Source organism: Podarcis raffonei, chromosome 3 (assembly GCF_027172205.1).
Source record: "Podarcis raffonei isolate rPodRaf1 chromosome 3, rPodRaf1.pri, whole genome shotgun sequence".
Classification (NCBI taxonomy): domain Eukaryota; kingdom Metazoa; phylum Chordata; class Lepidosauria; order Squamata; family Lacertidae; genus Podarcis; species Podarcis raffonei.
In genome coordinates, this window is record NC_070604.1 from 79,011,074 (window position 1) to 79,036,127 (window position 25,054).

The following is a 25,054-nucleotide window of genomic DNA, read 5'->3' on the forward strand; positions in this document are numbered from 1 at the left end:
ATGCTGGATAAAAGCATTAAACTCCCCAATGAGAAAGTCAGACACTACTCACATTACTTGGACAATCAAATCTTAGCTTAATAAGCTGAGACATGTACCATCTTTATGAACCCTCAATGCAATCCCTTTACTCCCACTTTACTCCTCCCTTCATGTGAGGAAGTGAGGAAGCTCCTGTTAACCATTGTTTCCACTTCTTAAGCACAAAGTGGAAGCCAACTTTAAACCATCACTTCTTATTCTAGCTGTTTGAAAGCCAATAACTATAGTTTCCTATTTTGGATGCAACTGTCACCTATGGCTAGCTGCAGCTTCCTGGCTTGACTCTCATAGCAGAAGCAAGAGGCCCAAAGGTGGATGCAAAAAACCTCACACGTCTCATCTTATTTGATCATTCAAATGTGGCTACTGTCATCTATAACCTTCTCTAACCAACTCAGGAAAAAGGATGGCTCTAGAGAGGAAGTTGGGTGGTGCCTCCTAGTCAAACCCTTGTCCGAAGTTTTCTTGAAAAACTTGTCTCCTGAAGATGGTAATATCATCCAGTGCCAGAATCACTGGGAGACAAACAAGTATGGTGAATGTCCGATTCAAAACAGGTAACACAGTATTTTGCCACCGAGACTTACCTGGTTTATGTAATTTTGGTCAGATATTATCTCCTCAGCTTTCTGCACTAAATTATGAATGATTTGATGAAATACAGATTCTTTTACTTCACTTAAGGAATGAAGGCAGTTTACAGCAGCTCTTCGTACTTCTCTCACAGGACTTCCCAAATTGATCAGCAAAGCTATGACCACTGGAAAGGGAGAAAAGGAAACAGTTAAAAAAATGATGGTTAACAATTGTTAAAACAACAACAACAACTTGCTAACAAACTTTCCATTAGAAATCTGATTTATTTAGCCAATTGCTGCATTTCAGAAACATTCTACCCCCATCTTTCTGTGAGCATCCTGATGAACAGTTGTAAATAAATAGGCAAGTAACACAAGGGTGTTGCCTTTGTTCAGGATTTTAGAGTCAGCACATTTACTGAATTAAGTGCACAGGCTAGGTTTGCATGAAGGTCCTTGCAGATAATTGCCCTCCACAGACTAATTTACATCTCCTTGTCTATGCCCACCTTCCAGGTTCCCTCTGTTTCTATGTGCCATGTTTGTCCCCCTAAATCACCTACCTAACGGGTGAGGAAATATTGCAAAATATGACAAAAAGACCAGTGCGCAGTACCTGGGGAGTTTGCTGATGTCAGTTGTTTTTTCCTCTGCACAGACTGCGATGCAAGCATGGCATGCCCAATGTACAAAGCCCGAGTCTGTTGCACGGCATCCATCACAACGTTCAGCTGATTTGAAAGGTTGTAACTGTACGTCCATAAGACTGAGAGGAATCTGAATTCATGCTCTGGATTTTTCAAATGTACCTTCAAATTAAAAAAGGAAAGTCCTGAATGTGCGCAGGTGTGTGTGCGCACACACAAACCCATCAGTCGTTTGTTGCTTTCTTCTGGTTTTGACAGGGCGAACGCCTACATTTCATTTTACTGGAACTAACTTACAGCAAAACTTCGACCAAATGAGTACAGTGGTACCTTGGGTTAAGTACCTAATTCGTTCCGGAGGTCCGTTCGTAACCTGAAACTGTTCTTAACCTGAAGCACCACTTTAGCTAATGGGGCCTCCTGCTGCTGCCGCGCCACCAGAGCACAATTTCTGTTCTCATCCTGAAGCAAAACTCATAACCTGAGGTACTATTTCTGGGTTAGCGGAGTCTGTAACCTGAAGCGTATGTAACCTGAGGTACCACTGTATTTTAAATAAATGTATTGAAAGTGCATGAATTAGACTAAAAACTAAGAAAAAAAGTTCTAAGATATATGGATTTAAATCGGCTGGGAGGGTGTGGGTGGTGGAGGAAGGGACAAGGTACCTGAAACAGAAGTTTCATCATTGCACGAAAATGATCAGCATAGATTCCCTCACTGGCTCCACGGACCAGAATGTCAAAGAGCTCCAACAGCAGGTGTAAGTAGTTTTTGCTCGCTTCACTTAAAGTTTCAGGGTTCCACCACAACTCATCTGTATGAATGCACAGAAAAAGGGAGCAAAGACTGATCAGAACAGAACAAGGCTTTCTGCAGGCCACAGATCTAGCACTGGTCACCATTCCACGATCCACATTCTTTAGAAAACGATGTGCAGTGATGCAATGAGCATAGCAATTACAACAGGACTTTTTTAAAAGTATCATTTTGCAACCTAAAAGTCACCTTTCAAAAAGGAATCTGGAGGCAGCAGGCCTTGAATAAAGCTTCTGAGCCAAACGACGAGCAAGACAGAATCTTCTACAGCCACAGCTTCTCCAGCATTTAACTTTTGTATATATGTTGTTAATGCCTCTAAGAGCAGGTCACTAAGAGCAGATGTGAAATCGCAGAGAAATGCCTGAAAATGAAAACATTGCTCTTTATATGTAGTGGTTCTCCCTCTGCCTTCATTTTTTTTTTAAAGAGCAATGAATACCACAAACACCTGTCTTTAGATTCAAAAGCCCCAAATGAATGTTGCTATTAAAAATAAACCTTGAGTTAATTCTCCTAAAAACTTAATGCATGTTTGGGGATGGCAATGCCTAGTGAAGGAGGGGATGGGCTGGAATACTAGTCCCTGAGTGACTGCATCTGAAAAAAACATAGGCTTCCTGGGGTGCCAATAGCTTCACTTGATCTATGCTTTGCTCCACCCATGCCCACTATGACTGGTCACTTTATGTAAAGCATGTGAAGCTCACCAATGCCTTCCACTTATCCATTTCTATTCCTGTCTGGCACCCTGGTTACGATTCCACTGTGTGCTTCTCTCCCTGAACATGCAACATCTGACTTTCAGGAAAGGACCTCGGTATGCTCTTCTAGCCTACAATTTTCCCTTCCCCTTTTTCCTAGGCACAGGTCTTCCTTTGCACTGCCCAAGGAGCACCTTGCCAAAACCTGGTTGTTTTAGATTAGTTTCAAGCATCGTAACCATATACCAGTGCAAGTTTGGAGCTGTACTGGAAAGAAAGCAAAAACCACTTCTGACTGAAAGCTGAAGTGATACAGCTAAGTCTTAATGAAGCTGCCTACTACTATGCAACAGATTTTAGAAGTATCTACCACAGAACAAACATCCCTTCTGTTTCCTGCCTAATTCTCAGTTTCTTTCAGTCAAGCTTACAAACTCAGGAGTCCTCACCTCTGCATGGTAAGTGTCTTCAAATTTTTGTACTTTTCTCCTCAAAAGATAGAAGACCTTCAAAGCCAGTGACAAACGACACTCTTCTGCTTGCGATCTACTGCAGCAGGACTGGACAAGAACAGAGCTGATAATGTGAGCGGTTATCTTCTGTAGCCCTGAATGAGACTCCTCAGCAATACGGATGAGACCTTCCACCTTGAAAGGGAATGAAAACACAGGTAAATTTTCTCATATAAGGTTGGCCAATATCTGCGTTTCGGCTTCTCTGTGTATTTCCCCTATCCACATGCCATATACAGAACCTGGTTTTAACACATAAAATGAGCTACAGATGGGAAGGTGTTTTAAGAGCATAAAGAAGAGCCTGCTGGATCAGGCCAGTGTCCCATCTAGTCCAGCATCCTGTTCTCAAAGATGCCTGTGGAAAACCTGCAAGCAGGACCTAAACACTCTCCTCTCTAGAGGTTCCCAGTTATTGGTGTTCAGAAGTCTTACTGTCTCTGACTACGGACGCAGAGCACAGCCATGATGGCTAGTATCCTTCCCCCTCCATGAATTTGTCTAATTCTCTTTTAAAGTCCTCCAATTTGGTGGCTATCACTCATATCATTAGTAACCACTCTCCAGAACATTCTCTCTTGGGTAATTCATGAGGCAAACAGTGATAAGCCCTCTTAAAAAGGTCTCTGCTTACAAAGTTTCCCTGGAATGTAACTCTTAATTTTTAACATGTCTTTGTACACTGCTCAATTTTATTTGTGAGATACAACTGGCATTTTGCTTTTTTAAGGAAATGTTACTGAACGTTGTTGGATTTTTGTTGCTTTCGTTTTTATAGAAATTGCTTAGAGCTTTTAAAATAGGAGGTGGTATAATTTTTTTAAATAAATAAATGGCCTGAGGGACCACGGGGTGCTGCTGCTGGCCAGAGCAGACCATGTCAGGGACAATAATTTTGCTCAAGGGAGCTTCATATATGCTCATTCTGCATATTTCCTTCAATGTGAGGCGGTGCAAATTGTGCAAAGTAAGCATTCCATGTCCATCATTCAATCTGGGTTTCAATAACTACAGTTTGCATCCTCCGGATCTATAAGTTGCTGCATTGTGATAATGCCTGTAATCAAGCATCTTTTATATCTACTGGCCATACAACTTAAATAACAGCTTTTTATTTAAAAGAATATTGTCAATTACAAACATACCATTTGTAAAGTGAAGGAAGAATCCTGTGAATTTAGGTTCTCTGTCAAGAGGCTGATCAGTTTTGCATTGGATGCACCTATCACGTCTTCTGACTTAGAAACTTTAACCACGTTTTTGAAAGCTATTTCACCAAAAAGCAAAAAATAGCATTAATATATCAGACACAACATCAGTATGGTTAAAGACAATGGCAGACTGCCTAATTCTGCAAAACCTTTGCCTTCAGCATAGTCTTCTTCACTTCATGTTCAAAAATGCAATGTCATTGATGTTTTTCTAAAGTCATATCAACTGTACATTTATCCCTGCCTTTTTTTTACTGTAAGAAGTTATTCCACGTTGCCAAAGCCTTTCTTCTTTGTATCATGCACACTTTAAAAATAAAATTTTATATTCTCTGAATGAAGAAAATGCTATTGTAAATTTTGTTTGACTATAACCTAAGTTTTTACCGATAAAATGTTTCTGAACAATAAAAAAATAACTAAACCAAAAACATCTTGCTTCTTTTTGAGCCACATTTTTGCAGGCATTTTTTAAAGAAAAATGTAAGTTTGTTATCTTACTGTGAATAATGCTACCAAAAAACCTGTGTCACTTATTTTAGGGACCTATTTTTTATTATTTTTAACAGCTTACCTTTTGGCCAGCCTTTCAGCAAAGGATGTAGGGAGCAAAGACCAGAATCTGCTACACAAAGTGCCACTTTCCATTCGGCAGAGTTAGAATCACAGCTAGTTATAACTATAAATGGCAGCGCTTTTAGGACTAATTGGTTTAAGAGCTCTTTATTCTCTTTAAGAATCTCTTCTTTGATTAAAAGGTGTATTGCAGCCTCCAGGATCTTGCACCTAGCACACACATGGAAGGAAGAACAATGGGTACTTTTAGATTACATCTCCAAAATCAAGTTTTGCAACACAGTTCCCCTTCCTAAAATATTTTAATACTGGCATGTTATTTAATATGATGGAAGCTGATGACTGCATTGCTGAAGAGCATCTACTAGCAGAGCTTATTAACACAAGTTTTGTATTGTTTGGAGAAACGTTATGCTCTAAAACACAAATCCCAATTTCTTGCATTATATGCTTGAAGATATGGAAGATGCTATATATTTAACTCTTCGTATATTGCTAGGAAACCTGCCACAGCCTCTTTTTGAGTAACTGAATCCTTGGCTTCAATCCAGTGGAAGAAACGGGGATGAGATATTTGTCAATTCCCCAGTGCCACCTGCCACACTATTCTGGAGTTTCCCTCTGAAGAAGATGCTGCAGAGGAAAGGGGGAAATCAGCAAATGCCAGCAGAAGTCTCTGTCAGATGGGAACCACTTAATTCATATTCCTTCAACACACAATGATTCTGGAATAAAGTAAGTAACAATATGCCACTAAATCAGCAAAGTGTATTGTATAACCTGATCTCCAGACAAGAAATTAAATGAAACTTGTAAAATAACTAAAATTCTGAGAAGGTATGAAGAGACCCTTCGCAAAGGCTGCCTTTAAAAAATCCAAAAGGGAACTGTAGAAATGAACACTTACCATTTTTCATCCTTTGAGAGGTCAGCTCTTTCAAAAAGACACAACAGACTGAAGCCAATTTGTTCATCAAAAGTCTTTGAATTAAGCAACCAGGTCTAGAAAAAAAGGAACCAGTATAAAAAAAACCACATATGCATGGACAAAAACTAGAAGCAATTGTGTAGGTCTAAAGCAAAATTTCAGATTTACTAAAAAAATATCTTCAAGAAGTGCATTTTATATTCACGGGAAACTGCTTTTGAAGAGAAAAACCTAGGGATTTTCTAGATTGCTCTGTGAATATTGTTATTAAACTCCTCTCTTTCAAGGGAGAGAAAAGGAAATCTCTTGAATTTTTTTTTTATTAAATATTTATTAGCATTTTCAAATAACACAGAACAAACAAAAACAAAAAATAAACAAAACAAAAAACACAAAAATACATAACATTCAGAACTAAACAAAAAAAGAATAGAAAAAACACATAAAGTTTCTAATACTTATTATTCTTAACCTTATTTCTCAGACTTCCTCACACCTCCCCTTCTTGTATTCCAATTTAAATTGTCAGTTCAGCAAGTCCTTAACTTATTTCTTTACCTTAGCTTAAACATTTGTTCTAACATACTATTGCTTTCCTTTACTTCTTTTTTCCATTTCTTCAATTTATTTTTAACAGCCTTATTTTCAATTAATTTAAAAAGAAAAGAAACCAATTTTACCTTATTAAAATTACACATCAACACTTATACCTCATTAACTATTCTTAAACCTTTTTCCTAAAGTCGACCAAAATTTCCTTTCCACGATTTACCCAATTTCCTTACCACTAACAAAAAAAATATAAAAAGCAAATTATCCTTATGTACCCTTTGGATTCCCAACCTCCACCCACCCTTTTCCCGGTTCCAGTCCCCAACCAATATCCATCAGTCTTTATGTTATTTATTTAGCCTGGAGATCTCACATCCGAGGCCCTTATATCTCTCTCAGTTCCTTTCTGCCGGTCTCTTTGATAGTCCTTGATGTTAAACCCCAGGTCTCGGAGGGGCTCCGGCCCAACAGAATCCATGTTGCTTCCAGCCAGTCCTCCATACTTAAAGGCAAAGCCTACGGGGTGCTCCAACTCTTGTTTCAAATTTCTTTCAAATCCAGATGTCCCCAAAGCTCCAGCTTTCACCAACAAATTTGTAATCCTCAGGTCTTCAGATCTCCTCCAAAAGGGATCTCTCCATTTTCCAGACTCCCATTCAGACCAGGCTTTCCACATCCAGTTTTTATTGTCCTTTTTTATCATCATGTCAGGCCTCATATTGTAACTCTCCTTTGACTCCTGCAAATCTCCTGCTCCTCCTTCATTTTCTTCAAAAACAACATATTGCTCCATCGTATCTACACTTTCAGTTTCATTTATTTGTTCAGTTAAATAGGCTTCCTGTTTCAAGTCCTTATCAGGCTCAAAACGGTTGTTTACTGTCCAGTGTAGTAGTGATACCTTTGTAGACAAAGCATTGTACTCATCTTGCAAGTTTCCCAAGAGAACGAGTGCTCTGTCCAATTCTGCTTGGATTTTACATACTCCAGCCATTTTTGTGATGTAATGTCCCTATTACCCCTCTAGGGGGATTTTAGTTCCTTAATGTTCCTTTCAACTCAAAACCAAAAGTCCAGTTATTTTGTATCAGCCCTCCTTATTTTCAACAAGTTATACCAAGTAAACCAGCAAAAACAGCAGAAACAATGTTCTCTTTTTCCAGCTGACAACTAGCTGACTAGCAGCTCACTTGACAGCTGTCAAAATCTTCAATGCAACAGGCTTTCTCATAGGACGTTCCCGGGTCTCGGGGGGGGGGGTGAAATTTCAACTCCCAAGATTCTTTTTATCCTCCAGTAAATCTTCTTATAGTGTCAAAACCGTGAAGTCAGGATCTTTCATTAAAAAACAAAAAACAGATTCTCTCGACCTTAGCTGCCCAGTCCTTTGCTTTAAATTATTTACAAAGAGGGGGGGGGGTGAACTTCCTTTTTAGCCCCTTCCCGCTCGTTCCAAATCCAAAATTAAAGATTTTTAAGGTTCCAATCTCCGTATTACTCACGGGTTTATATTTTAGAGTCCAATCGGTCTTGGAAGAAGTTGGCGCTCTCTGTCAATGGCTTGCGGCTTCACTCCGTAGGCGAGGGAGTACTCTCAGCACCACGCCTCACCCTGCCTCCGTTCCGAAGCCTTTAAAAAGGCTCCGTCGCGGATTGGGGGGGCGCAAATGGTGCCCGCCGAGTCTCTGTGTTCACAGGCATCCGCGCCTGTGATTTTAAGGGTCTCCGCTTCGCCGCAGCGGCCAGACCCAGACGCTACGGAGCCGATTCCCTCCGGAGCTCGGAGGGAATCCGCCATTAAACAATGGCGCCAACCCGGAAGTCCGGAAATCTCTTGAATTTTTATGTTAATTTAGTGGCAAGACAGATCATTGGTCTCCACTAAAACTAAGTGAACAAAGCCATAACATGTTAAGAGGATATCTACACCCACAACCTGGAATAATTATCTAAACACTTTAACTCCTGAGCGTAAGAACTGTCTACGTTCGCTCTCAAATGCATTGTGATAGGACTGCAACCTAAGAATAAGCGATGAAACCGAGAACTATCAAACATACTTAAGTATGATATTTATCTTACTGCATGGCCGATACCTAAAAAAGAATGCTTTTCCAGAAACGCATGCCATCGTAAGTCAGGCAATCACAAATGATAATAAATACCAAGAATTTCTGGGCCCTTGAAGAGATGAAGGCCTACCTCCAATGTACCAAGAGATGACATAATCACATCTAGATTATCATCCTTAAGTCGTGCTAAAATTGCCTCTTCTATAAAGGAGTCGTCAAAGCCTTCCTGAAAAGAGAGGAAGGGCGAGAAATCATCATACAATTCAATTACATTCAAAAGACATGGACTAATACTTTTAGTAAAACGCCAATTCCAGTTCAGAAGCAGACACAATATTATTTAGATAATTACACATTACTTATGACAGTAAGCTGCAAGACAGATGGTCTATAGATTCACAGTTGTAGAATTCATATGGCAACAGACTGTGTCTAATGACATAATCACAAACTATAATTAGCCAAAGGCTTTTCTGTATTCCCATGATCAGCCTCGCAGTGTTGACTGTACATCATGCTCAACACACAACAATCGGAAAGAGTAAGGCATAGTAGAAACTCTGCCCCTCTCCAAAATACTAGGCCCAGGAGGAGTGGGGAGAGAACAGTTAACTGCTGATGTTCAGAGGCTAAAATAGGAAGTAGCTTGCATGTTGTAAAACAGTAACAAAAGAACGAAGAGGTTTGATTAGGGAAGAGCTATAACTCAGTAGTAGAGCATCTACTTTGCATACAGAAGGTCTCAGGTTCATTCCCTGAAATCTTCAGGTATGTCTACAGAAGATGCTGCCTGAAACCTGGGAGGGCTGTTTCTGGTCAGCATAGACAATACTGAGCTGGATAGACCAATAGTCTGACACAGCATAAAGCAGCTTCTTATGTTCTAATCACCCATCCCAGTAGTTGTTGACAATGATGGGTTGGACCCAGGCTTGCACTCAGAAAAGGAAGGTAGGATGGGAGAATGAATGTCAATGACCCCTCCTTCCTAATGCAGCGCCATGAAGATTTGCTTCAGGGGTTGGGGGATCCTATGGAGCAGTAGGACAGGTGGCACAGGAGAAAGGGGAGATCAGTGAAAATTGCCTCCCACAGAACTGGAGGTTTTTAAGTAGAAGTTGGCTGGTCAAGGATGCTTTAGCTGAGATTCCTGCATTGCAGGGGGTTGGATGAGATGACCCTTCAGGTCATCTACAATTCTATGATTTATTAATTTCCTCAAACTCCCCTTGCATCATAGCCCCTTCTGTGAAGGAATAGAGCCCTTTTGTTTGTGAAATGGATACTCTGGATCAAATTAAGCCAGTTTCACCTTTTTACTGACATGAAGAAAACAGAGATTTGACTGTCCCCTAATGTTAACAGATAAAATGAAGTCAATGAGATATAAATACTGGGATCTTACCTTTGGTTACTGTAAAGGTACATTTTTCTGTTGTCACCGGCACACTGCTTGCTAAATCAGTTCAGATCCTAATTTTTAAAAGTGCAACAAAAGGAAAAAAAACAAAAACCCAAAAGGCAAACAAACCTTTGATGCTTGAATGATTTCTTTCAATTGCTGAACAGCCAGTACTCTGACCGCTGGCTGCGGATGATTCAGGCTAAGCAACAGAGACGTATCGGAATCTTCTAGAAACTAGGGATACAAATGAAGATTACTTGAGCTGCAATCCTGTACCCACTTAACAACAAGTAAGGCCCACTGAACTCAATGGGATCTACTTCTGTGTAGACATACAAAGGATTGAGTGGTTACTGTGTTAACAATGTATATATTATTCATAAGAATTCTGAAAATGCCTTGATTTCATCAATACTGAGAAGATGCCATAACAATGCAGTCATCTTTCATTTTACAAGGATTTTTTTTAACCATACTCACTGACTATAATGCTGGTACAAAACATATTTAAAAATAAGCAATCTTGAGGATCTTTGACTTACCTGGTATTTACCACCACTCACGGAAAGAGAAATAAACTGGTGGAAGAGATCCTGCTCCTTCTGATTTCTAACATCTTTCAGATATTCCTCCAGTACCAAATCTAGTGTTGCAGAATATCTGCCACAGGCAGAAGAAGAAGAAGAAGAAGAAAATGTTTTCCAGAGAGCATTTTAGGGCAGTCTATTCTCCTGAGTTTCAGGGAAGGTAAAAATTATTTTCAAGCATAAGGACTTCTGGCTGCCAACAGAACTTCCTCTCCCTCTCCTCTGCTCCAGGGGTTCCCCCAGTCACCCAAAGCAAATTGGGGAATGCTGTGGGATGCGTCTAGGGGGAAAGTCCTTGTGCTAATGGAACAAGTGCATTTGATACCATCTATTATCCTGTATTAAACACTTAATATAGGGCAATAAGTTATATACATCTAAAACCCTGAAGAGATGCTAACTGTAAATCAGAAATTAATCTGCTATCAAGCTATTAAGTCCCTAATACTATCAGAGCATTAGAGCGTACTCAGTGGCTGCACCTAGGCTTTTAAATTCTCTCCCAAAAGAGCACTGTTTTACATCCACCTTGAAGCCTTATGCACAGGGCAGCTAAAACCTTCCTGTTGAGGAGAGATTTGGGGCAATGAACCTCCCCTTAACATTTGGGAGAGTGCACAAGGGCATAAAATGTAAAGTACCTACACATTTAGGTTACAAACTCAAGGCTCATGTATATTTTCCATGCCCCAGGACAGCAGCAACCAGTCTGGAGCCCCCTCCAGATGTTGGACCAATCATCCCTGACTGTTGGCCACATTGGCTAGGGATGATGGGAGTTGTGAAGTCCAAGAACATCTGGAGGGGAGCACATTGACCTTCACTGCCCTATGACCCCAGGATACTGACAACAGACATATTGATTTTAACAGGTAACATCTCTCTCTCTCTCTACTTACTTTCTTTCAAAAAGCCTGATTAGAGGAAGCAGCTGCTTATTCATCTCAGCCATTTTGCCAGGATCAGAGTCACTCTCTACACCATACGAGATATACCCTTCCAGAAATTTACTGAAGCAGTAAGAAAATGAATAAATTATCACCTTACAGAAATATAACAAGCCATTTACATTTTGACAGTTCTCAATTCATTTCAAAAGCTAGTAATTAGAATTTATTTCCCTTGTGAGCTTCTTCGTTTTAATAGCAAGCCTACATGCAAAGGACTTTTCTCTCTCAGTGCCAAACCTGAATGCATTATACAGTTATTTTTATTCACATAAATGCAATGGAACTTAAAATATGAATGTTTTCATTTTCCAAGTTATGGATCTCTGCTTGTGTCTAGAACAGGCAACCAATATATTCTAGAAAGTCACACTGCAAGATGAAAATGAGTCAAAATCTACCTGACGCTCTCCAGATCACCAAGAACAAGAAATAAACTCACTCAACAGGAGAGGCTAGCTTACCAGGCCAATAAACGATCCAAATCTTTTTCTAAAGGTATACTTGTAACTATAGCTTCTAGATGTTTTATGGAGGTTTCATAACCAACCAAGTCAGATTTCTCTTCCATTTCTGAAAAAGGTAGATAGGATAAATACATTGTAACAATTTTTTTTAGAAAGAAATACATTTACATTTAAAAGTTCTGTATGTTTAAACTGTATTGGAGCACAAATAAAATTCTGCAGTACAGCAGAATGTAGTATTTTCTGTCCTATGTTGGTTCTATGCCGCTGTAAGAAATATCTTGTTTCACAGTGATGGCCAAACTTGGCCCTCCAGCTTTTTTGGGACTACAACTCCCATCATCCCTAGCTAACAGGACCAGTGGTCAGGGATGATGGGAATTGTAGTCCCAAAACAGCTGGAGGGCCAAGTTTGGCCATCTCTGCGAGGCTGGCTGACCCCAAAATAATTATGTTTTTAAGGGGAAATCAAACACCTGAGCTCCTATATCTCATTCACAAAAGCAACCACCAGGAATCCATTGACATACCTGTTTTTCCATAAATAACTGATTGAACTAGGTGTCGCAAGAGGTAATGCAAAATTGGACTGACATCGTGAGCTGCTGAAATTTCATGAAGGATGGCAATCACATTGGGAACATTACACAGATAGGTAAACGGCCTGCACAAAAAAGAAAATACCAAAAGCAACCATCAATACGTGTGCGCTCTTAACAGTTTGAAGACGTTTAATCTGTTAAGTCATTTGTTATTAAGGTGACTAAGCTGTGGACTCAGGGCAGCTGGCTATCTTCGATGAGCCAGGAAATTAGCTGCTCTTGTTCTTCTGCACATGGTAGGAAGCATTCACTCAGGCCAAGCAGTTAAACTGGATCGCTCCGATCAGCTTGCAGTTGCCGCTACTTTGCAAAATCCTGGGAAATACACAACAGCATGCAAGCAGCCTGGCCGCTTGCTGGTAGGCAGTCCCACTTTACTGTCCTGCTCTTGCCAATTCTTACAACTTTGCTTAGCAGCTGGGCAACTATTCTAGCCACTCCTGTTAACTACTTGATCAGTGCATCTTGTATGTTGGGGCCTCCTGGAAACAGAGAGCTCAACTTACTTTTTCCCAAGCCCTTCCTCCTTCTGACTCTGTAGCAGGATGATGAGGCAGCCTAAGCCCTCTTTGATAAGAGAGGGTGTTTTGGTCAAAGTCTTGCTGATTTGCAACGCCAGGGAACGAACCAGAGATACTTCCATTGTCATCTTCACAGCCAACTGGCTTATAATCATGTAGGTTGCTGCTCTGTAATCCACCAATGTCGACTTCAAACCCTAGGGTGAGAAAAGCAATCCAAAATATTTTTGACAATTTGACAGAGAAGCAGGGCAGGTCTTTGGGAGGAGTATTTAACAGAATATTTTGGAAGACTCACATCTACAAAAACTTTAAATAATATCCACTTCGCAAACAAGGCAGCTCCTGCTTCTGAAAAGCAATCCCAGAACTGGGGTAATGCCAATAAATACAGTAAAATTTCTCACTACCAGTGGCTACAACACTGAACTTGATTTAACACTGAAGTCCCATTGGTGACCTGGCAACACCAGGGATGAGGATTATAAACAGACTTGTGCTCTCAGGTGATAACAACACACCCACCCCAATATATAATACTGTACAATTCAAATACAGGTGGAAAAAGTAATAGCTGAGAGAACGTGAGAGACTGACAATCATTAAGTATCATTTTCATATAATGCTGGTGCATCTGGAAACCATGACAACCTCAACTGGCTTTCCCTTCAAAGCCAACATTCAACATGCGGCTAGTTAAAAAAAGGAAGTCTCTGTTTATCTACTGCAAAATACATGCCCACAAACCAAAACTGCAAATTGAAAGAGCAAAATTGATCACTTCTGGAAAACTGTACCTTTTGGATATAAGGAAGCAGCCTCGAAACTAGAGAGTCTGTTATACGTGCTGCAGCCACAAGAGCAGACACAATTGTAGAGGCATAAAAAGTAAACAGGACTCTCAATTGTGATAAGTTCCCTGGATATAGTGAAAAGGCCTAGAGAGAGAAGTGAGAAGTGTATTTAGGATAATGATAAAACAAAGGCAAAAACAACACTTGTATGGCATCTTTTGCTTTCCATACTGTATTGAGAAAGGTTGGGCTAGCTCACGTACTTGCCAGAGATCCTGTACAAGTCACACATGTTTTAGCCGACATTCCGGCATTGCCGGGGGTGGACTAGATGACCCCTGGGATTCCTTCCAAATAGGGAGAAGCTCACCACCCTCAAGCACATGTACCAGATCCCCAGTTGGTAAGAATGCAAATGGACCCCAGGAAATTCCAATTGCCTAACAAGATAATAGTTATTTCCCATTGAGGAATGCCAAACTCCTGCTTAAAAGAATGCATTTGCCAGGGAAATATCCTTCATTAGAAGAAAAATAAATAAATCATGAAGGATCAGCTAAATGGATCCAATAATTTTATAGTTTGATATTTGGTAAACACAGCCATTGTTCAGGTCTGCCCAGCATAAATGGGCTGAAACACAATAACTGCTATTTAGAATTTCTAAACGATTTTCCTTTCCGTGTTTCACTGAAGTGGTATTTAAACAAGTGTGGAGAACATCAAATTGACACTGCCCTGGAACAGCACACCAACCTTTAAAGATTTTGTCACTAGACTGCATATGAAATCCATGAAACCCAGGTCTTTGTAGCAGTGTGTGATCAAAGTTCCCCTTGCAAGAGGGACTCCTGGTTTCTGCAATTGAGGCAAAAAAGAAAGGATCAGAAGAGAAAGAGAAAAAATTGTTAATGAAAATTCAGTCAGAAAATACAGAAAACAATAAGTAGTTCCCATTATCATAAATTCAAGGCACTTTACATCACAGAGAATAATCCTCCAACTAGTTACATGAATCTATGTACCACTGATGCCCATGGTATTTGCGAACATGCCGCTAGCTATATGTGTGCAGCCATGTGGTTAAACCTATAATAATAATTTTATTATTTATATGCCACTCATTTGACTGGATTGCCCCAGCCACTCTGGGCGGCTACGCATCAGGGAACTCCCAGCAGTGTTGCTGGACCAATCACTTTCATTCTAAACTACCACAAAAGTTTGTTGTGATAATACCAATTGGGGGGGGTGTGTGAGTGATTATGTAAGCTGTTCTGAGCTCCTTGGAGGAAAGATGGGGAAATGTACTATAAATTAATATGATGTTTACTCCATGCAATTCAATAGGAATTATTTTCAAATAATTTTGTACAAGACTGCAGCCTACACTTCCCAGTAGACATACATGAAATTGTGTTGCTAGTTACAAGTAAATCAGTGGAAGACTGAACAGGCATAATAAAAATCCTGGTTTATTCTGTTTAATGTATTGAAAGGTATAGTCAACAATATGGAAAAAGCAAAACTTAAAAAGCAGTGAAAGTATACAGCAGAAATAGGGACTCTGTGGCTCTAGGGGTGTTGTTGGACTACAACTCCCATAATCCCAGATCAACAAACACGCTGGCTGGGACATCAGATGTCATATTTCGTCCATTGCCCATGCTGGCTAGGCTTGACTGGATTTTGAGTCCAATAATATCTGCAGGCCACAGCTTCCCTGTCCCTGGCATACAGAGAAAAATGAACATAGTCGAAAGGGAACTGTAAGTATGGGGCCAAAAAAGCAAGCCATTCAATTTAGTAAGTCGACTCTGACCAGGCCCACAGCCAACATGCAAAGAAGGCAGATACACAAAGGTATAAGCTCTCAATGAAGTTCCAAGTGTCAAAACCACTGATGAGGTTATGCTGCAGACAACCAGGGATAATACAGTAGAACCTCTACTTACAACCGCCTCCACTCACAGACATTTCAAGTTGCAACCACAGCAAACCTGGAAGTAACTGGCAGGTTTGCGCTGGAGTGGCGATCGCCATTCAAACCTGTGCAGAAGTGGGCAATTGCCACCTGTGCACAACGGCGCCTCTCCCAGCGACCCATTTCGCCATAAGGACGGGCCTCCGGAACAGATTGTGGTCGTGAGTAGAGGTTCCACTGTAACAGTATTAAAAATATAACAACATATATTCATCTTTTGCTACTTCACCTGAATCGGATACAGCCAATGCCACCTTTGAGTTGGGTCACTAATTTTCAGAAGCTGGATAACTCGCACAAACAACTTCGTCTCATGATAGGGCAAAACACAGCCAATCAAACTGTCCTGGTTGTACAGATGAATATGGAACCTAACAGACATAACACAACCACATGATTAGACATAGGAGTTTCTGTGTCAAATACATTTACTTCACAATAGCTCCTACCGGTCACAGTATTGCCCGTCTAGCATGGGGCAGTGCTTGAGACTGATTTGCAAATGGCAGACCACAAGATCCAGCCTCACACAATATAAAGTGAAAGTTGATTACACATCTCAACTGATGCTATAACCTCTGTTCCCTGAATTGCCCTGGAATATTGCCCTCTTGGGACAACGCTTGTTGTAACTGTCCCGAAGATGTGGGCAGTTTACTACAATCAAGGCTTAGAGGTGCATGAATGGATTACCTGTGAATCAGCCACTCCAGGCACTTCTGCGCTGGTTTGAGCATGAAGTAAGGAGACAAGTGAATCAGGAACAATGAAATATTTTCATCCAGCTGCTGGTTTACTGCCTTTGTTTGGACACTGCGTTCCAAACCTTTGGACTTTTGACTGAAAAGTGTCGGCTGAAAAATCTCAAAGGAAGGATCAATCCCCATCAGCTCATCTAGCCCAGTGCACCCTAGGAAAGATATTGGAATACTTTCAGTACATCACACAGTTTTACGAGCCTGTCCAGTCAGTGACAAATCATTCTATGCAGAGGATCCCTGGCGATGAAGCCACATGGGGCAAATAATGCTTGATCCATCAAATGCACACATACATTGGCCAGAATCATAAACCAGGTGTTACTTTCTCCATGCAGATGCACTGTAGAGCCATGGAGCAATTTACTGATATCTGCACAGGCTCAAGGTACAAACAACACAATTGTATTTATTATATTTACATTCTTCTTTATAAGCGAACTTGGTTTCTACTACATGACATTGTTCTTTTAATCACCCCAGAAGCAACTAAAATGCAATCTCTCACAAGATTTATGCAACACAAGTTTCTTGTAGGTTTCTCCTTAAACAGTGCAAAAATGGGTAATGATACTGGCTGCAAGTAGCAAGGACCTTAAGGCTGTTGCTTATATGGGGTGTGTGTGCTGGGGATGGGCTTTCACTATTGTGTCAGATATAAAGGTAAAGGGACCCCTGACCATTAGGTTCAGTCGTGGCCGACTCTGGGGTTGCAGTGCTCATCTCGCTTTACTTACTGAGGGAGCGGGCGTACAGCTTCTGGGTCATGTGGCCTGCATGACTAAGCCACTTCTTGCAAACCAGGGCAGTGCACAGAAATGCCGTTTACCCTCCCACCAGAGTGGTACCTATTTATCTACTTGCACTTTGACGTCCTTTCAAACTGCTAGATTGGCAGGAGTGTCAGATATAACAGAAGTGTAATACAGAATGCCCCTAATTTGTTATTAAACATACAACCTGAATTAAACAGCTATCGAAATAATGTTAATTTTCTTCTCACAATTGCAAGGTTTTATTTTTCTCAGGCAACATACTTTTGAGCAAGAAAGAGCTAGGAGAATTCACCCTTTCTACACAACAGTTTATGAACTGTTTATGAATTATCAGCCAAGGTTAAAGGTAAAGAAATTCCTGCTTATAATCCTGAGTTGAATATGAAATTCACCAAAACCATCTTACTTCATTTGGAGCAGCAGAAAACAGATGACCCTTTATGGTAAATTGACAATAAACCTTGTTCAGAGCCCACAAATGCATTCACCAGTGGTGAGCATATTCTGCACTGAGCAGACATATGGTCTTTCACTGAGTCCAAACTGAAAGGTGCATTTCTGATTTCATGCTCTATTTTGGAGAAACGATGCCTGACCCGTGTTTCTGATAACTCAAAAACTTAAGCCAGCATGAGAGACAATATCTTCTTCCTCTGTAAGTGAAGATAGTTAGCAGTAACCACAAATTTTGGCTGGTTGCATAGGCCAGCCAAATTTATTGACCCCTCAGGCATCATACAATACTGTGTTCTTAAGCCCCTCACTTACCTATTGCAAAAAATGTATCCCTGTCAATATTGGCAGCTTCCTTACAGTCAAACAGTAGTGATGCTACTTCACTTCGAGACAAGAGACTGGGGTCATTCTGAGGGAGCGCAAGGCGCTTAAGCTGGTGAGCGAGGGATGTCATTTTTTAAACCTGTGGGGAGGGAAATCAAAGGTTTTAACAGATCTAGGAACTATTGGATAAACCAGAATCTAACAAAAGAATCTCTAGTTTTGTACCAATTTGCCTATTAGCAAAATCATAAGTAGGTTGCACCAATTTTGGCTGATGCTAAAAGGCACCATGAAATCTACATTAATAGCTAGCTACAGAAGGGCATAGGAGCCTGCAAAACAACAACAGTGAAGTTAAGAACACCTGTCATGAATTGAAGTTGTCAAAATATTCAAACCTTGACTCAGTCATTAACTCACTGGGTGATTTCAGGACACTAACTCTCCATTTCAGTCACCTCACCCTGTTTCCATATTTGTAATAAAGGCACTTCCAACTTACCTTGCAGCATTATTGCAAATATTACAGAGATAATGGTCAAGGTTAGCTAAACCAGGTACATGGAAATTGTGGCCCTTCTGATGTTTCTTGGATTACAGTGCCCATCATCCCTGATCATCAGCCATGCTGGCTACAGCTGATGGCACGAGGCCTCCCAACAAGAGATTCTCTATCCTTATTTCCATGCACATTGCCACTAAGTATGAACTCATATATACATGTTCATGTTCATCGGTTAACGCACATAAGATTGTAATCACGGGGGAAATGCCATAGAGGAACATAATTACTGTACAATACTTTAAAATGGGGACAGCTTACAGGTCTAGCTTTCTCCCTGAGCAAGGAAACATCACTTGATGGGTAGTCACGCACGAATTGTGTTTGTGAACCTCGCCATCCCGCGCTTACATGGAATCAAGCCCTATTGAACACCACCTTCCTGAACCTTAATTCAGCTCTTAATTCAGGTTAAACAAGCATAGGATACTTTCCACCACAATCTGCGGTGTTCACACCTTTCTAGACCTACAACCATCAGCTACACTCTGTACAGGACCTATAAGGTAAAGGACCCCTGGACGGTTAAGTCCAGTCAAAGGCAACTCTGGGGTTGCAGCGCTCATCTCGCTTTCAGGCTGAGGGAGCCGGCATTTGTCCACCGACAGCTTTCTGGGTCATGCGGCCAGCATGACTAAACCGCTTCTGGTGCAACAGAACACCGTGACAGAAACCAGAGCGCACAGAAACACCATTTATCTTCCCGCTGCAGCAGTACCTATTTATCTACTTGCACTGGTGTGCTTTTGAACTGCTAGCTTGGCAGCAGCTGGGACAGAGCAACAGGAGCTCACCCCATTGCGGCGATTTGAACCACTGACCTTCTGATCAGCAAGCCCAAGAGGCTTCAGTGGTTTAGACCATAGCGCCACCCATGTCCCTTACATGACCTATAACCATTAAAAGGGCATGCTCACTGTCTATATGTATTGCATCCTTCTCCCCAACCCCTTCTTCCTATGCTATGAAGCCAGAGTTGGGGCTTGACAAAAAACCTTCTTGAAAGCTCTCGAGAAAAATGGACTGCAAAGGAAAAACTGGCCGTGAAAAATGGCAGATACTAAGAGCACAGCAAAATGCAAATGAATGACAAATATTCCATAGTCAATAATGAAAGTGGGCCTGCAGTTAATATAATGAATCAAGACTCAGACGTAACTCTTCAGCGACTGATCAAATGTTGCAGTGCTGCACGAGCAGCTGAGCCTCGAAAGGAAATCGGAGACGCGGGAAGAAAGGAGCTCAACTGTTCACGGTATCTGAAGCCGCTGCCTGTTTCGTGCTGAGAGAAGGCGAGATCTCGAGAGGAAAGGACTAACCTGGGACGCTGCCGGTTCCCACGGTGCTTCTTTTTCGTTTCCCTCCACGTGGGAAGGTCCACCTGGTGTTTCACCTATGACCCGGAAGCGAGAGCTGGGGACGCGTGCTTCCGCTTCCGTCGTTAGAGGGTAATGGCAAGAGTAACGGAGCCGGCGTCTTTCCCTTCCTCCCACCCGGTCTTTGCTCTCTGCTGCCCCCGCGAGGCGTCCGGCCGCCACGTGGCCGACTGATGCTGCTGAGAAAGGAGGACTTAAACAAGGGGATGCGCAATGAATTCAGCTTTGTTTGGGGACTCCGCTTGCTTATTTATTTATTATCCATAGTTAACGTGAAATCTGAAAGACAAAATTGGTATAGCGTTTTCATTTGGCAGAGGAACTTTTTTTGTATGTGTGTGTTTTTGAAACACCTATCAGAGTTGCTGAGCTCAGCCAACCTCCGTGCTTTGCCTACTGTCCATCTTTATTCTTTTTGTTGCCAAAAAAGGGTTTTTTTTGAGGAAGGGAGAAAAAACTACTTGAGGGGAAGGATTAGGCCCCGGAACAGGGGACTAGTCATCTCTGAACTAGGGAATAAGCTCCACTGAACTGTAGGACATAGTTTAGTAAAGACCCATAGGATTGCAGGACTGCCAGGAAGATTTGGTTTTCTGCACGCAGAGAGAGAGAGGTCCCCATAACAGCTACTTGCTCCCCTCCCTCTCATGAGCACACATGCAGGTCACTGCATTAGGCAGTTATAGAAAATGGCAGTCATATGCACACTTCTTGCATCCATGTCCAATCTCTTGCACTCGGCATGTGCTCCCCGACCAAGTGGAATAAGGGGGGATGGATATGGGAATCAGATGCCTCCCATTCCCCGTGTGAACTCATGCATGCTTGAACTGGGGGAGAGAAGGAAAGAGGGCTCTTTACACCTTGTGGAGATTCTTCCATCACATTCTCTCAACCACATAGGAAAGGATTGGATCCTATGTTTGCACAGTACTGCAAGGAAGGAAGCATTATTAAAATACAAATTAAACTTATGTGCCATCTTTCACATGAAGAATGAGAAGCATTGAATCCCCAGGCACAGATGTTGGCTTGTATTGCTGCGATGATTTAGAGGGTAATTCACACTGTGCCTCCCACTTGTTTTAACCTTGGGATTACCCCATAAATCATTTTGCATGCTGTGACGCCAACAACACAGCACATCAACACTCTTCCTAACAACACATCTATATTATTATGTATCTTTTTCTGAATAGAACAAGGGTGCTGCCTGATCATTTTAAATGTAATTTACTGTGAAAATGCATGGCTTGTAAATTTAAGAGACAGGTGACACATTTTCTGTGTTCAGTGAAGAAAATGAAGGGAATATTAAGGGAATGGCGGGAGCTGGATAATAGGAAAAAGTGATAAATGAGAGAGCAGAGATTCCTAGGTGAGAATTTCACCAGAATGAAGGTGTAATGGAAGGCAGGATACTGCAATGCACAGAAGACAAGACGAGCCCACATCATTCTGCCCACATTAAGTGGTTGTATCATGTGTCCATCAGTGACATTCCAGCATTCTCCGCAAGATTGCTAATGATAATGGAAACAAGAAACTGCCCTGTGCCAATTCCCCCCCCCCGCCCTTTAGTTCATTATGGCCCACTCTGACTGGCAGCAGCTACCATTTCAGGCAGATAACTTTTCTCATTACCAGACGCTTGCTGCTTTTAACTAGAGATAACATGGATTAAACCTGTATGCAAAGCATGTACGCTGCCACTGAGCTGTGGTTCCTCTCCAAATCCTAGGATACAGAATCCAGAGAAGCGGACACGGAGCAATGGATCCAAACTACAAGAAAGAAGATTCCACCTAAACATTAGGAAGAACTTCCTGACGGTAAGAGCTGTTCGACAGTGGAATTTGCTGCCAAGGAGTGTGGTGGAGTCTCCTTCTTTGGAGGTCTTTAAGCAGAGGCTTGACAACCATATGTCAGGAGTGCTCTGATGGTGTTTCCTGCTTGGCAGGGGGTTGGACTCGATGGCCCTTGTGGTCTCTTCCAACTCTATGATTCTATGATTCTAGGATCACAGACCTCTTCACTGGTGCTCCTAAAAATACTGCTGTGCATGGTCTGTTCATCACTAGAGAGGCAGGCAGAGAGGGGCAAGTGTTTTTAAGACAGACTAAATGGGATATGCAAAAAGGTTTAACCAGTGCTTTCCCCCCCCCTAAAGAAATGTTTAGGGGTCCTCTCATTTTCCTACTCACATTGAAATACTGCCCCTCAATGAGGCCAAACTTAGATTCACAAAATGTTTAGGGGTATGCGTACCGCCAGAAAAAAGCACTGGGTTTAACAACATATATTCCATGCTATACTACTGTTAATGCTGAAAGTGTTTTTAACTCTGCTAAGTTCTCCTGCTGGCGAATCTTGGCGCCTGTGGGTCAGATCTGTTTTCTACCTCCACAGATTCCCCTTCTAGCTGCATCTCAGTGATACAATTAATATTACTTCAGAGGGGCTCTCAGTCCTCAAGGGTCCATCCTTCGAGCACATGTGGGGCTGCATTGGAAAGTAAGCCCCAAAAATGCCTCAGGGTAGAATTCAACATAGTTAAAAGTTCCATTTTCTCCTTGCACAGTGAAACATCCTGCCCCTCTCCTCCTGGCCTGTGTCCCTTACATCTGCTCTAGCGGTTCCCCCTATCCTCTGAAGCAGATCTGGGGATGACTCAAGGAGGGGAGAAAGTCCCATTGGGTAAGTAGAAGTCTTCCCACTTGGCACCATTATTTAGCTGAATACAGCCCTCAGTGAACAACCTTTGGAATACTATCCTGAAGAAATTATTTGAATGTACAGTGGTACCTCGGGTTACATACGCTTCAGGTTACGTACGCTTCAGGTTACAGACTCCGCTAACCCAGAAATAGTACCTCGGGTTAAGAACTTTGCTTCAGGATGAGAACAGAAATCATGCTTTGGCGGCGCGGCAGCAGCAGGAGGCCCCATTAGCTAAAGCGGTGCTTCAGGTTAAGAACAGTTTCAGGTTAAGAGCGGACCTCCGGAATGAATTAAGTACTTAACCCGAGGTACCACTGTACTGTATTTAAATGAGAGATTGCTACAGACAAAGCCAACAAATTGATTCCAGTTTTGGCCACATGGTCAAAGGATGGTGTAATTTACTGGCATCAACTTCTCAGACTGACTAGGCCCTGATTGGATTCACTAGATCAGGGGTTGGGAACCTATGGTCCTTGGGCTAAAATTGGCGCACCACACCTTCTCATTTGGCCCGTGGAGTCATTTTCCCTGAACCACACATACCTGATGACTTCTTTATTGTAAGCTGTGGGGCAGGTAGAGAAAGCAGGATGGAAATAATAGAATCACAGAATTATAAAGTGGGAAGGGACCCCGAGGTGTTGGGTTGAAATAAACGACAGACGAATGACAAGTGTCATATGGGAGGCATCTCCCGAGCATGTCTCGGGGAGTCCCTTTTATTGAATATTACAGCATTGCCACATATGTGCTTGTTGCTGATTGGTTAACACAAATACAATGCAAAGGTTGCATATAGGCATTAATCATCAATAGATTAAACTTCCCATCACCGAGGGACATCTAAGTCCAGCTAAAGTACAGATCGTTCAGTTCAACTTGGATGGTTCTGCTGACTTCTCAAAGCAGGTCTGTCAGGATGGGGGAGAGATAAAGTTTCCTCACCCTTGCTTTAGATCAAGATGAGGCCTAACCAGCTTGTTTTCCTATTTATATTTTATGAACATTATAGCCATCACTTTACAAAAAAGATAAAACTGTAAAATAAGGCAATAATTACAATACGTTAAAACACACAGGAAGTTAAAATACTGAAACAGATTGCGATTCATGTCAGCATCATGGTTGGCTTCAAGATTCATGGCTGCTGTCTTGAGCCAACCCCTCTTCTGGACAAGGATACCAGGGCTGAGGGCGAGAACCCTTTTGTGGCCAGCTGGTGCTTCTGATAAAGATGCCAGGTAAGGGCACAGCATCCTTTGGAACAGGTAGTGTGAAGTCTAGGTGGGGTTGGGCAGGATGGGTTCAGTAGGGATGTCAATGTGATGGAGTCAGCAACTATCCAGTCTGCTAAATTTGTACCACAGAGATTGAGTCTAAAGCAGTGTTGAAAAGTGTGGCACATATTTCAAAATAGTGAAAGCACTGTGTGTGTGGGGGGGAGAGATTTTACTAACTACTGTATATATTTTAGACTTCAAAGTGGCTCTAGAAATCCAGTTTTTTTGCCCTTTGCTTATTATTCTGGAAATTTCACGAGCTAATGTGAAACAGAAATGCAGCTGAGTACACATGACTGTCTGAAAGCTTGTAATAGGTTATTCTAAACCCCGTCCTGCCCTCCCTTTCTCTCCCTCTCTGCTCCACACTCCCTCCCCTTGCATTCCCTTTGTAGAACCATTTTTAAAATCCTGGATGTGTCGCACCATTTTTTCCAACCTTATGCCAGCACTATTTGTAGTTTTCCACCTGTCACCGTGTGTATTACATTGTAAGCCTGGATGGTGTTTCTTCAGTTCTAGTGCCTTAACAGACAGGGAGAAAGACTGATTCACAGATCATTTTGGGGTAACCTTTTTTAAATTTAATAAGACTGCCAGAATAAGGCAGCAATGCTAAATGTGCTTGCATGAAAATTAGCTCCATTGAAATAAAAATGATTATTTCAAAGAGTATGTTTACAATTTAGGGTGTTGGTCACCTGTGAATAATTCCCCCATGTGGGTTTGGGTTTTTTTTGGTACAAATCACATGTTTATTTCCAAGCTTGTAGAATTTCTATGTAGAAATTAACATTTCAAAATACATTACTAATTATGGACCAATCTAATTTCATTGTAGAGGCTTGTT

General features: G+C 41.6%; 2 protein-coding genes across 2 annotated transcripts in view; one reads left to right on the forward strand and one right to left on the reverse strand.

Annotated features, from left to right (window-relative positions):
- The window catches only part of HEATR1 (HEAT repeat containing 1), a 38,274-nt gene extending 18,020 nt beyond the window's left edge, over positions 1 to 20,254 (reverse strand). Inside the window, exons 1-21 of the mRNA XM_053382595.1 lie at positions 20,144 to 20,254; positions 18,251 to 18,401; positions 16,642 to 16,858; positions 16,178 to 16,319; positions 14,721 to 14,822; positions 13,968 to 14,108; positions 13,156 to 13,367; positions 12,578 to 12,711; positions 12,045 to 12,153; positions 11,533 to 11,643; positions 10,589 to 10,706; positions 10,173 to 10,280; positions 8,772 to 8,867; positions 5,997 to 6,091; positions 5,088 to 5,299; positions 4,448 to 4,569; positions 3,240 to 3,437; positions 2,276 to 2,450; positions 1,932 to 2,081; positions 1,237 to 1,425; positions 630 to 802 (exon numbers count right to left, since the gene is read on the reverse strand). Of these exons, the coding sequence (XP_053238570.1) occupies positions 630 to 802; positions 1,237 to 1,425; positions 1,932 to 2,081; positions 2,276 to 2,450; positions 3,240 to 3,437; positions 4,448 to 4,569; positions 5,088 to 5,299; positions 5,997 to 6,091; positions 8,772 to 8,867; positions 10,173 to 10,280; positions 10,589 to 10,706; positions 11,533 to 11,643; positions 12,045 to 12,153; positions 12,578 to 12,711; positions 13,156 to 13,367; positions 13,968 to 14,108; positions 14,721 to 14,822; positions 16,178 to 16,319; positions 16,642 to 16,858; positions 18,251 to 18,392 (2,946 nt within the window). The 5' untranslated portion in view covers positions 18,393 to 18,401; positions 20,144 to 20,254. The remainder of the gene's footprint in view (positions 1 to 629; positions 803 to 1,236; positions 1,426 to 1,931; positions 2,082 to 2,275; positions 2,451 to 3,239; positions 3,438 to 4,447; positions 4,570 to 5,087; positions 5,300 to 5,996; positions 6,092 to 8,771; positions 8,868 to 10,172; positions 10,281 to 10,588; positions 10,707 to 11,532; positions 11,644 to 12,044; positions 12,154 to 12,577; positions 12,712 to 13,155; positions 13,368 to 13,967; positions 14,109 to 14,720; positions 14,823 to 16,177; positions 16,320 to 16,641; positions 16,859 to 18,250; positions 18,402 to 20,143) is intronic.
- Positions 20,255 to 24,019: 3,765 nt separating this feature from the next.
- The window catches only part of ACTN2 (actinin alpha 2), a 56,733-nt gene continuing 55,698 nt past the window's right edge, over positions 24,020 to 25,054 (forward strand). The window contains exon 1 of the mRNA XM_053382597.1: positions 24,020 to 24,165. The gene's annotated coding sequence lies outside the window, so the exon portion shown is untranslated. The remainder of the gene's footprint in view (positions 24,166 to 25,054) is intronic.